The 13,602-nt window shown below is 38.4% G+C and overlaps 1 protein-coding gene across 2 annotated transcripts in view; it reads left to right on the forward strand.

Moving 5' to 3' along the window:
• The window catches only part of LOC136867499 (FACT complex subunit Ssrp1), a 214,415-nt gene that overhangs the window by 175,701 nt on the left and 25,112 nt on the right, over nucleotides 1–13,602 (forward strand). For both annotated transcript variants that reach the window (XM_067144709.2, XM_067144710.2), the window contains exon 13: nucleotides 3,895–4,083. In XM_067144709.2, coding sequence (XP_067000810.1) covers nucleotides 3,895–4,083 — 189 coding nt within the window. The remainder of the gene's footprint in view (nucleotides 1–3,894; nucleotides 4,084–13,602) is intronic.

Consider the following 13,602-nt stretch of genomic DNA (forward strand, 5'->3'; position numbering starts at 1 on the left):
AATGCGATATCATCTACTCTATATGCGCCACATCAGTCCTTACTATGCTTCGGGATGATATTAAGAAGTTCCAACTTGAAAGTGTTTGGTGCATAAGGGATTCCCTTCCCATCCAGAAACTTAATTATATCTCCCCTTCTCCACGACTGTTTCGTCAGTTTCTCAGTTCTAACTGAATGGCAAGATGCGTTGTCCATAACAGTCACCGCATTGGCGTCAATTTCCTTGTGATAGTCTTTTGTGGAGTTAGATTCAAAACACAGTAATCCTCCTTTCACAAAACCTTTCTCGTTGCTGATATGTGTAATTATCAAGTGTTTCCCCTTCTCCAAAGGATTCTTTAAGCTGCTCGATAATCCCTTCAAGAATGTGTCCTTACTGGATTTGATAGTTTTATCACTCCATACTTTTGCACAGGTATGTCCTGAATTCACCCATGTCTCATCCAAGTATTAAAGTGCTCTTCCCTCCTCCCGAAACATTCTTATCTGACACACATAAAGTCTTCACCACAGAACTACTTCCGCCCTTTCAATAAGAAGTGGTTGACTACTACGCAACATAAACTTGAAATTTAAAGTGTTTAAAAGCCTATAAAGCGTTGGATGCGAAAACGAAGGCAAGGTTTCATCACTCTTCACAGACTCTAAGATCTTGTCGATTATTGGTATTTTTCTGAAGAAAAACTTGTGAACTTTTCGCCGAATTATTTCCTTAGTGAAACAATCATAATTGTCCACAAACTTTGTTTTATTCTGTCTTTTTTCTTTCAGTGTAAAGACTGTTCCTACAGTTTTAAATTCCTTTCTAGCAAGATAAATACTAGTTCCAGAAATGCCAGCAGTAGCGGCTACTAACCTCATCACAATTTCAAGAGCACTGCCAGGATTTGTGTCACTAAACTTCTTAAAATCGTTGAGAACTTACCTTTTTTCTCCACTTCTCAGTGCTTTTCCGTTCTTATGTTTTACGTGAGAAGGGCCAGGCTTGCCCATCTTCACTCCACACGGAACTTTAACAAAGCTTATGTAAACGTAAATTAAAACAGTTTACTAAATCCTAAACACCAAGACAAAGACTGACTACCAACTTAATAATGATATATTACTAAATATTAGCATGAAAGAAAATAGTAATGTGCAAAGTCACTAACGCGCCAGTAACACCCGGATCACGGCAGTAAACAGAAAGCATATGGGATGTATGTTAGCTAAATGAGCCGCTACTGAATACTGCAATGGCTGTTCCGCTGTTGACACATCGTCCCTCTCAAAAGGTACTTTAATGCATGAGTATAAGTTATAAATTGAAACCAAACAGCTTTTAAAAGGGGGAAAGTGAAGATAAATTGATATAGATGACGTACATAACATTTACGCAGAAATAACATTACTTAACACATGTAAAGTATTTTTAACACTTTACCAAAAGATAGACTGTACTGCCGCATTTATCACATCTTTTTGGTACAGTGGGACCTCGATTCTCTGTTTTTGGAGGGACCATGGAAAAAAAACCTACAACACGGAAAAACTGAAAATCCGGGAATGAATGAACCATCAACAATTTGACTAAAAATCACAAAAATGAAATATGTACACTTATAATTTTACAAACACCCCTAAACCAAACTAAACTACAGCCCCAATGGGCCTTGCGCCTACCAAGCGACCACTGCTCAGTCCGAAGAACTGCAGATTACGAGGCAACGCATGGTCAGTGTGACGAATACTCTCAGCCGTTATTCCTGTCTCTCTAGACTGGAGTCGCCATATCACCATTAAATAGCTCCTCAATTAAAGCTAATCGTAGAATGAGTGAACCTGGAACCACCCCTCATATCCGGGTAAAAATGCCTGACTTGGCTGGGAATCGAACCCGGGCCCTCCGGTTGAGAGGCAGGCAAGTTAGACAGCGGGGCGGGCTTTAAACATTACTTACTGGCACGCAACTTAAAAATATCAAAACTTTACATTCATTTTTATCAGGGAAACTTCGTCAGTTTCCTCTGAAAACTTCTTTCAGTTCAGCAACTGTGATCAGCCAAACTCTTCAAAAAATATAATCCCCGTAATGTGTAGTCAAACAACAATTGACCACAGTAGTTTTTAATTCTCTAATCTAAAAAAATAAAGCACATTAGATACAAAAGAGCCCAACATGATGGCAAAATCCCTTTTTTTTAAATCTTTCATTGTAATTTGGTCACCGGTATACTGTTCGTAGTCAGTTTATGGAAATCTTGTACCACGTAAATTAGGCCTACATCGACTTTTAAAGATTATGTTAAATTCAAGAATACAGTATGGTTTCGAATGTAAATTTTGATTTTCAAGTTTTTGTATGCATTATATTCACTTCTGCCCGTCACTAATCACAATCAAATTGGAAAGAGAGAAGATATCATAAACACATTGGAAATTACAGTTATTTGCGACCTTGACCTGGAAAGCTGGTACGAGTGCAAAATGATACAAAGTTTTTAAATTTATGTATGTAAGGTCTCGATAGCATAATCATATACGATATTAAAATACCAAATTTGTGTTACTTAAGAAGGAGCAGTTCTGATTCCTGCCTGAAAGCCCAGAGACTATACAGTGCCTTGAGGGAAATGCCAAAAACCTGTTCCATGATACACTCAAAAAAAGTAATTTAAAAAAAATCTAACCCTGGACATAATGTAGACGTTTTGCAACTATGAACATTTGATGAAACTCGTTCAGTCTTCAAATAGAGCTGTTGAAATGTGCTCTGTCTCCTTCCAATTGTTGTGGGCACTCTGTGCTTGGATTTCCTAGGATTCTCCAAACAATACTATCCGAATGCGATACCAAGATGATCCCTTATGCAAGTTTACTGCCGATCGCTTTTCCAGTACGGTACAGTACTTCCTCAAATTACCGCAATGACGGGGCGTCAACACCAAGATCTGTAAGTATGGCGTAGCTGTCCTTTCATAAGATACAGTTTCTTGAAAAACACATGATCGAGGATTTAGCATTGATGGGACTGAAATTTCTGGACGGTTGATCCGGGAAAGCATTTCTTCATGGAGCGGATAATGCATGATTTTTACGTGATTTAATTAGGATACTCACGGGACCACGTAATTTGAACGAATAATACGGGAAAACATTGTTTCCGGGAATGTATAATCGAGGTTCTACTGTATTTCATTTTTGTGATGTTTAGCCAAATTGTTGATGGTTCATTCCTTCCCAGATTTTCCATTTTCCCTTGTTGTGTGTGGGTTTTTTTTTTTTTTTTTTTCGTGTTCTCTCCAAAAACGGAGAATTGAGGTTCCACTGTAATTTGCACACTACTGAGTGTATAGTTGCATGGAATAATGGGTCATTTAGCTGTCTGCCATCTTACATTTGGGAATAGTGGGTCGAACCCCACTATCAGCAGCCCTAACGGTGGTTTTCTGTTGTTTTAAATTTTCACACAAAGCAAAAGCTGTACCTTACTTCAGGCCATGGTTGCTTCCTTCCCACTCCTAGTCCGTTCCTATCCCATTGTCACCATAAGACCTATCTTTGTCGGTGCGACGTAAAGCAAACTTTGTCATTTGTATGCTACTACTACTTCTTTCTGATATGTTTCTGTTTATGCAGGTCGTTCACAGAGCCTCTTCCAATCTTCTCTTTTTTGCCACAGTCATCACTGTGTCCCATTGTGGTCCTCTCCAATTTACTTCATCTTCCGCCTGATCCCTCATTCTTGTTAGTGGTCTTCCAATTGTTGTTGTTCTTTTTCTTTCAGATTCTGTCCATTCCTTAGTAATCTCTCTTGTCCCATCTTTTGACATGGCCGAACTATTTCAGCCGTATTTCACTACTGTTTTTATGTAACATTTTCATAATGAAACATTTTCTGTAATATTTTCAGTCTGAGAAGCCACGTAAGAAGCGGGTGAAGAAGGAGAAGGACGAGAACAAACCCAAGAGGGCTCCGACAGCATTCATGATCTGGTTGAATGCACATCGGGAGAGTATCAAGGCAGATAATCCAGGCATTGCCGTTACGGAAATCGCTAAGAAGGGAGGAGAGATGTGGCGTGAACTGAAGGATAAGTCTGTGAGTATTTTCTATTTTAATTTATGGAGTGGTTGAACTCTCAGATAGAAAACACTGGAGAGTATGTTGAGAGACAGATGTTTCTACTGCTAAGATGTGAAACTTCTGTCTGATATGGTTATTCTCAAAATTGATTATTCATATATTCGGATGTCAATTTCTTTGCATGTGTCTTTGAAACCTGGCAGGTAAAGACTGTTCTGTCCATGGAGAGTAGTGAATGAGAAATCTTTCTTAAACAGAAGACACTCTTTAATATATACAGTGCACTCCCGATAATTCGCATGCGGATAATTCGCTTTGCGGTTAATTCGCGGGTTTCGGAGAGTTATTTTTTAAAGTATTAATTCTTACACCCACTAATCATGCTGAGTAAAATTATCTCTGCCTAGTTTAAAAGAATTTTAATGTGATGCGTGGAGATGAAATAATTGATATTTGGGGATACTGGACTTCGTTTCTCTACGATGTAGCAGTAGGCCTATATGCACACTGCTGCCAGAATGCTGCAAACTTGGAAACATTCGAGCATGTTGCTGCGCGTGGCAGAGCGCAGATTACCGTAATCTTGGAAGCAGAGACAATGAAAGAGGAATGCACTCGGAATTTACCCTCCCTTTCCCTACAGCCCATTAACTGTAAGCCGAGTGAAGGGTAGGTGCGCCAGCAGCGAGTGTGAACGGAGTGCGGAAGTCTTTTTGAAGTTATGAATAAGTCAGTAGTAAGAGTTTTCAATGTGAGTGGTCGAAAAATGAAATACAGTGGAACCTCGATTATCTGTTCCCGGAAACTAAGTTTTCCTGGAATGTGCATTAAAATTACGTGGTCCTGTGAGCATCGTAATAAACCAGGTTGTAAAAATCCCGCGTTATCCGTTCCTCGAAGAAACGATTTCCTGGATCAACCGTCCAGAAATTTCAGTTCCACCAACGCTAAATCCTCGATCAATCATCTATATATATAAAATAAGAGTTTTGTGTGTACATTGCTCAGAATTTAAAAATAATGGTATTTCTGTTTCGGTCATGTCCACAGTAACAAGGAAATGCACTTTTTACTTTTCCGTAATGTGTGTCTGTATGTATGTATGTACACGCATCACGAGAAAACAGCTGAAGAGAATTTAATGAAAACCGGTATGTAAAGTCGGGGAATGAGCCACTACAACCTAGGCTATAAATAATTTTATTCACGCTGAGTGAAATGGTAGTTTAGGGGAAGGTCTAACATTCAATCTATATAAATAAAATTGTAATGACCATGTGTCTGTACATTGACTATTTTGGTGAAATTTTCGTACAGTTATCCGTTTCAGATATAATAATGACCATCTGGATAATTTTTAGCTTTGGTGTCTGTTTGTTTGTTTGTGTGTCTGTCTGTCTCTGTTTGTCTGTCCCTCTATAACTTGAAAACTACTGGATATATTTCAACCAAACTTCATATTTAGAATCCACCTGTCTTTGGGTAGGTTTTAGTGCAAATATTGTTTCTAAATCCCTGAACTGACTGGGTTTTTTTTTTACAAAACCAAAACCATGATTTTGCACTCCCTCAGAATATATACAACCAAACTTAATGGAAATCCATCTGCCTTAATGAAAATTAATTTCTAAACCTTTTTTCTCATGTGCATCATTTCGTTAGCAGGGTTAATAAAGGAGATATCATTAACGGACCATTTTTTAGTACAAGTCCCATAGGACTTAACGGAAGAGCGGGTGCCTGTAAAGCGTATTCCTTACGGCTTAAAAACGACTGAAGATATTTGAACCAAACTTTATATTTAGCACCCACCTGTCCAAGGGTAGGTTTGTTTGGTGCCTGTCTGTCTGTTTGTTTGTTTGTTTGTTTGTTTGTTTGTTTGTTTGTTTGTTTGTTCGTTCGTTTGTCTTTCTATAACTTGAAAACTACTGGATATATTTCAACCAAACTTCATATTTAGAATCCACCTGTCCTTGGGTAGGTTTTAAGGCAAATATTGTTTCTAAATCCCTGAACTGACTGGGGATTTATATGAAACTGAAACAATGATCTTGCACTCCCTCAAAATATGCACAACCAAACTTAATGGAAATCTACCTGCCTTAATGGAAATTAATTTCTAAACCTTTTTTCTTATGTGCATCATTTCGATACCAGGATTAATAAGGGAGATATCATTAATGGACCATTTTTCAGTACAAGTCCCACTGGACTTAACGCAAGAGCAGGTGCGTGTAAAGCGTATTTTTTACAACTCGAAAACTACTGAAGATATTTGAGCCAAACTTTATATTTAGCATCCACCTGTCCAAGGGTAGGTTTTAAGGTCAGTACCCTTTCAAATTCCTGGAACTGACTGGGGTTTTATAGGGAAACGAAATGATGATTTTACTCTACCACAATATATAAAGTACAAGACCTACCTGACTGGAAATCGACCAAACTTCATGGAAATCCAATTCTAATTTTTTCTTATGTGCATTTTTCAACAAAAGGATTAATAAGGGAGATATCATGAAAGGTCGGTTTCTCAGGCTAAGTCCAGCCGAAAAGATGTTATATGTGGAGCAGATTCCTTATCTATCTACATAAATCATATCGTAACGACCATGTGCCTGTGCATTGACTATTTTGGCGAAATTTTCGTATAGATTTCCGTTTAAGGGGTCATAATGACCATCTGAAAATTTTTTAGCTATACTTTCCTGGAAGTCCTAAATTTTACCCCCCTCGCCCAAAATCAAGATTGCCTCACAATCTGCCACACGAGTTGGAAAATATAAATTAAGCAAAATTATACGTTTTAGCCAGTAACCTACAGAAAACTTTCAAGATCTTATAATTTTTCATTTTCTATGCCGAAGAATATCGAAATATGGAGGCAAAAAAATGGCGGTGCAGACCTTCATTTTGAGGTATTTCGCGGCTAAATGGTAAGTCCTATCACAAAACGGATGACACAATCTCTGTTCAATTTGGAGTGATCTACAATTTTGGTCCTGTGACATTTTGTCCTCTCTCTCTCTCTCTCTCTCTCTCTCTCTCTCTCTCTCTCTCCGTTATAGGGTAGATTTGGCTGTATATTTCGATTGTTCATAAATGTTGTGCTTTTTACACGTATGTTACTTAGATTGACACACTTACAGGAAAGCAAGTGTCATAAAATTTGGCACGCACATTGACACAATCAATGGCTATATGTGAACCAAATCTCATGATTCTAGCTTCCACATAAGGATGTGAAAAATAATGTAAAATGTTAAAAAAAGTACCAAAATTTCAACCCATTCAAGTATTGTAACTCAATTAGACACATAAATATGGGAGATACGAGAAAATTTTTTAAGACCAAACATGTAGAGCGATAAAAGGGACATCTGAGGGTGCAAATCATTTGTTGGTATGATGTACTGTTTAGGAGCAGTAAATCTTGAAATGAAGGTTTGCACTTACGAACGTGCCCATGCTTATCTGCCATCTATCTGAATATAATCGTAACGACCATCTGCCTGTACATTGACTATTTCCGTATTGACGAATTGCACAATTAGAAATAGGAAAGGATTTCCACCTATCAATACTTGTTTATTGCACTTATTATGCTACAGGACCGGTTTCGACCCCTTACATAAGTCATCTTCAGCTGAACCATACATTCATATCTATGTGATGAAGCTATGATTAAGATTGTATTGTGTAAGGAATGCCATATGATGATAAACATTTGGTCACATCCAAATGGGGCATGTCATAACGTGAACCGGCGTTTATGTCACTGTGTGCAACAAAGCAATTGTATGTCTAAAATAATATGTTTAAGGTCTAAAAAATTAGTTTATAAAACACATCTCTATTTAAAACTAATATATACACAGTAGAAGTCCACTATAGCGAGTACTGCATATAACGAGAACTCCGTTATAGCGACAATTTATTTTTGTCCCTTCAGAATTCCTATAATAAACTGTATCGTCCTTCGGTTACAGCGAGAGCCCTATCACTGATGCATCTGTTATTACGAGCGGTTAAGCACGCGCGAATTTTTCCATTCCCAATATTTATGCACCCCCGCGATTATATTGCAAGTGATCGATACCTTCGGTATAGTTTTCTCACTATGTCTACTAGCAAGTTCTTTCGTCGACATTCAAAGACGATGTCAGAGTCGATTAGTAATACCCGTCGACTGGTGTTCCGTAAAAAAAAAAAGCAGAAATGAAAGAGAACATATTTTCGCAATAAATGCGTAAATAACATGTCCGATAACGGTTGTTAAATCGTTAAAAGTAAAGGCTGACTAAACGACTGCTTAATTTTAAGGCTAAATGCTGCAATTAAGTAAGAATGGGATACACCTCGAGATATGGCAGAGTGCATAATTGATTTCAGAGGTTAGTTTATATTTTCTTGCGTCTGGTTAAATTATGGAAAAGCTATTATGAAAATTTATAGCGAGAAGGTTATAATTTCTCTACTGGCGCTTGAAGTGTGTGTTCATAATACGTATAGTATGGTTAAGTTAGGATAGGTGACGCTGTTTGAATAAGAAAACTGAAATGTTTGCCACAATATGAGATCGATCATCTTCGGTATGGTATAGTTTAGTTTTCTCACTATGTGCATTTGCGAGCTCTCTCGTCGACATTCAAAGGCGATTTTGCAGTCGATTAGAAATTCCCATCGACTGCTGTTCTCTTCTTTTCTTGCCCCCAGCACGCGCACGCACACACAAATCTCGTTGACAATAAAAACGACCGCCTCTTTATTATTTATTGTACAGCTTTGTGTGTAACGTGGATCTCGGGAAATAGTGAAGAGAGAATGACGTTCAATTAGCCTCTACAAAACCGTTTCTCAAATCTGCAGAACGGCATCAAAACATGCGAGCCTTCGAATTCTTAGAACGGCCGGCTACTTGGTGGCAGTTACAGCGCATCTGTTGTACTTGACGCTTAGTAAAATTAAGTTTTATAGGCAGCAGGAATATTTTCGTGATGGATAGTCGTATTGTAAAGACGCGTAGAAAAGGTACGGTATTGCCGACAAATTTTCAGCGGGTTCTTGTAGATATTATGATGCCAATTTTAAGTTAATGGTTAGTAAACACTCGGAAATGTAGAATAATTGTGCAGCCGCGAGAAAATACGGCATAGGCCTAACTAAAGCCAATATTTGGGGTTAGCGTGAAGACAAAGATCTAAAAAATGCGTGCGGTACTGTACTGTACAAAACATGCATTCAATGGTCTGCAACAAGGACGCATTAAAGAAGTCAAAGATGAAATTGTGAGGTATGTGCACGAAAAACGCAAGGGCACAATGGCCATACCGTGGCGCAGTAAACTCGTTCGTTGACGTTCAACGTCCGCTATTAGGCCTATACATCGCCAGCCGGCAAACGAGACGTGCGTGTAGCGGTAGCCTGTTATATCTGACGCTGAGGAAACGTAACAGTTTTATAGACAGCACGAATAACTTCCTGATGGATCGTCGTATTGTAAAGACGCATGGAATAGGTATTGCCGGCAAATTTTCAACGGGTTCTCTTCGGTATTTTAAGTTAATGGTCGTTAGACCCGCGGAAATAAAGAAAATTGTGCAGCCACAACAAAAGGCATCACGAAAGCCAATGTTCGGCATCTAAAAATAGTCTAATAATGCGCAATCCTAATGTGCAACAGAAGCATTCATATGATTTTACAAAGTACTTTTTGTCCTGATTTAAATTTTTTGATGGAAAAATTATGTTCGTCTTGGTTTTGGAGAAATATGGTACTACATTTTTTCAGAATGAAATTAAACATACACTTTCACGTAGTATCGGAATTCGAAAAATAACAAACAGGTTAGTCATAGTGTGGATATCATTTCCGGAAACGCAAGATTTGAACAAACTGATTGCCGTTTCATACCGATTTTTAATGTGTGTGGGTTTTTCATGGATTTTATTAAAAAATCGGATATAACGACAATCCGCTATAGCGAGTAAATTTTTCGCTGTTATGAACTCTCGCTATAATGGACTTCTGCTGTATATATAAGATGAATACAGTATATAGGAACACTTCATGCACATGAACGTTCGTGTCTTGCGTGTTGTTCGATTCATCTGTTGACTTTTGTGTTCAAGTCTTCTTTACATAGTTGTACACTTGGTTGCTGTTCCTGGAGTTTAAATGGTATGATATGCTTGTAAAATGTATGAGTAAAAGATTTTGTCTTCATGTGTATACACAGAATAAAACACTTTCCAATTTTAAAAGGGTGCCAGACGTATGGATAGAATTAGGCTAAAATATGTTCAGCTCTGCTGTGTGTTGAATATGTTGCCTTATGTTAAAATCAAATCATGTTGTCCTGTGACGTCCATAAAATTTGAGTGACATTGGGTTCAAAGTAGTGTCTCCTTTCCCATTTGTAGCTGTGCAGTGATGTTATATTTATTGTTGCTGGTGTGGCTGAGTTGTGTTTGATGTGAGAGCTTGTTGTGCAATAAACAAGTATTGATAGGTGGAAATCCTTTCCTCTTTCTAATCATTGACTATTTTGGTGCAATTTCTGTACAGTTATCTGTTTCAGGTGTAATAATGACCACCTGCATATTTCTTAGCTTTGGTGTCTGATTATCTGTTTGATTGTGTGAGTTCTTATAACTTGAAAACCACTGAATATATTTCTACCAAACTTGATATTTGAGTAGGTTTTAGGGCCAATATTATTTCTAAATACCTAAATTTACTGAGAGTTTATCTGAAACCGAAACCATGATTTTGCACTGCCTCAAAATATGTACATCCAAAATTAACGGAAATCTACAATCCTTTATGGAAATCCATTTCTAAAACATTTTTTCTCATGTGAATTTTTTTATAGGAGGTTTAATAAGCAAGATATCATGAACGGTTGGTTTTGCAGGTTAAGTCCAGCAGACATAGCCAAAAAGGTGTTGTACGTGGAGCAGATTCCTTATCTATCTGTATAAATAAAATCGTAACGACAGTATGTGCCTGTACATTGACTATTTTGGTGAAGTTTTCATACAGGGGTAATAATGACCATCTGCATATTTTTGGTGTAGTTTCCTGAAAGTCCTAATTTTTACTCCCCTCACCCAAAATTCAAATTGCGGCATAATCTGCCAGGCGAGCAAGAAAATTGAAATATGGCAAAATTATACATTTTAGACTGTAACGGACGGAAAACTTCCAAGATTGTTAAATTGTTCACTTTTTATCCCCCGAAGAATATCAAAATATTGAGTCAGTTTTAATGATGGTGCAGACCTTCATTTCGTGGTATTTCGTGGGATAAACGGCAAGTCCTTTCACATAACGGATGGCACAATCTCCATTCAATTTAGAGTGATCTTCAACCTTGGTCTTATGACTTTTCGTCGTATCTGTATTCCTTATATGTTAGATTCGTCTATATTTCTCAATTTTAAGTAAATTTGGACTTTTTTACATGCATAATTCATACTTTCAGTCACTTGCAGGAAAGATAGAATCATCAAACTCTACATGAACATTGGCCCACCCAATACCCATATGTGAGCCAAATGCTATGTCACATAATTATCCAAAAAGTAATGCAATGTAAGATAATCTTACAAAAATTTCAACATATTCAGCGTTTCTAACTCAATCTGACCCATGAATAGATGACATGCAAGAAAATATCATAGGACCAGCCATTTAGGCCACAAAATACTGCGTCTTATGGTACAATCCTTTGTCGATATGACGTACCGTTTCTTCTTCTTTTCTAGCCTATTTCAATCCACTGCTGGATATAGGCCTCTTCCATGTGCTTCCATCGTCTTCGGTCTTGAGCCACTTGGAACCAGCGTGTTCCAGCCAACAGCTTTATGTCGTCGAGCCATCTCTTCAGGGGTCTTCCAATGCCTCTCTTGTGTCCCCATGGTCTCCAGCGAACAATCCTAGAGGTCCACCTGTTGTAGTCTTGTCGAGCTACGTACCGTTTAGCAGCAGTTAATCTGTAAATGAAGGTCTGCAATAATTTAAACATGCATATACTTTCGTATGTCGATCTATATATATTCATTGATGTCATTTGTAGCGATCGAGAAAGGGTGTGTCTGCTATTGTAATTAGTAGGCCTACTCCCCACACCGACTTTGACTGGCTGTAGGAATGGGGTCCTTCTCCAACTGTGTAACTGGCATTAGTAAGGAGGGCCTACCATTGTAATGAAAAATTCACTTCTCAATTTGACTTGCAGAAGGCAAGGGAGCGAGCAATTTTCTTCAAAACTCCTCTACCTGAATGTGATTGGCTGTAGCTAAAGGTGCCCGTCATTATAAACAAATCTACCCATCTCAAGTGCTATTTTAATGGAAACTCACCAACTCAGTGTGACTGGCAGGAAGCTGGCTGGCAGAAGGAAAAGGGCCTGTAATTATAATAACTGCACAACTCAATTTTGACTGGTAGTAGGGAAGTTGCCTGCTATTATAATAAAATCTCCTCAAGTGAAATATGTCTGGAAGTAGAAAAGGGGGCCTGCTGTTTTAACAAAAACTCCCCAAATCGATTGTGAGCGCGCAGTAGACAATGGGGCCTGCAATTATAATGTAAACTTCCCAACTCGATTGTGAATGGCAGTAGGCAAGTGAGCCTGCCGTTATCATCACAACTCTTTCACCCACACTTTACATTGGAAACAACGTATGGGAACCTCCCCATGCTATTTCTCGGATAACGCTAAGGGACATGCAACTTTAAAACAATCTTATTTACTGCACGCACAGTGCTTACTTCGATATCCGTATACAATGTAGAATACCGTAGCGAAACACAGGTACATTTGCTAGTTTTTTAATAAACTGTATCTCACGAAAGGATGGCTATGGCCCTACTTATGGATCTTGGTGTTAACGCCCTGTCATTGCGATAATTAGTTAGTGCTGTATAGTGGAACCTCGATTCTTCATTTTGCGAGGGACCATAAAAATAAAAACGTACAATACGGGAAAAAGGAAAATCCGGGAATGAATGAAAAACCATCAACAATTTGGCTAAACATCACGAAAATGAAATATGTATAATTATAATTTTACAAAAACTCTCAAACCAAACCAAACTACAGTCCCAATGGGACTTTGCCTGCCAAGCGACCACTGCTCAGCCCGAAGGCCTGCAGATTTCGAGGTTACGCATGGTCAGTGTGACGAATCCTCTCGGCCGACATTCCTGGCTCTCTAGATCGGAGTCGCCATCTCACCATTAGATAGCTCCTCAATTAAAGGTAATCACGTAGGCTGAGTGGACCTGGAACCAGCCCTTATATCCAGGTAAAATTGCCTGACTGGTCGGAATCAAACCCGGGCCCTCTGAATGAGAGGCAGGCGTGTTAGACCGTGAAACCGCATTAATTACCGGTACGCGGTTTCAAAATCTCGATACTTTATATTCAATTTTACAGGGGAATCGTCGTCAGTTTCCCGTGAAAACTTCTTTCACTTCAGCAACTTTGATTAGCCAAACTCTTCGAAAAATCTAATAACGCCAAGCCA

This window comes from Anabrus simplex, chromosome 3 (assembly GCF_040414725.1).
Source record: "Anabrus simplex isolate iqAnaSimp1 chromosome 3, ASM4041472v1, whole genome shotgun sequence".
NCBI classification, from domain to species: Eukaryota; Metazoa; Arthropoda; class Insecta; order Orthoptera; family Tettigoniidae; genus Anabrus; species Anabrus simplex.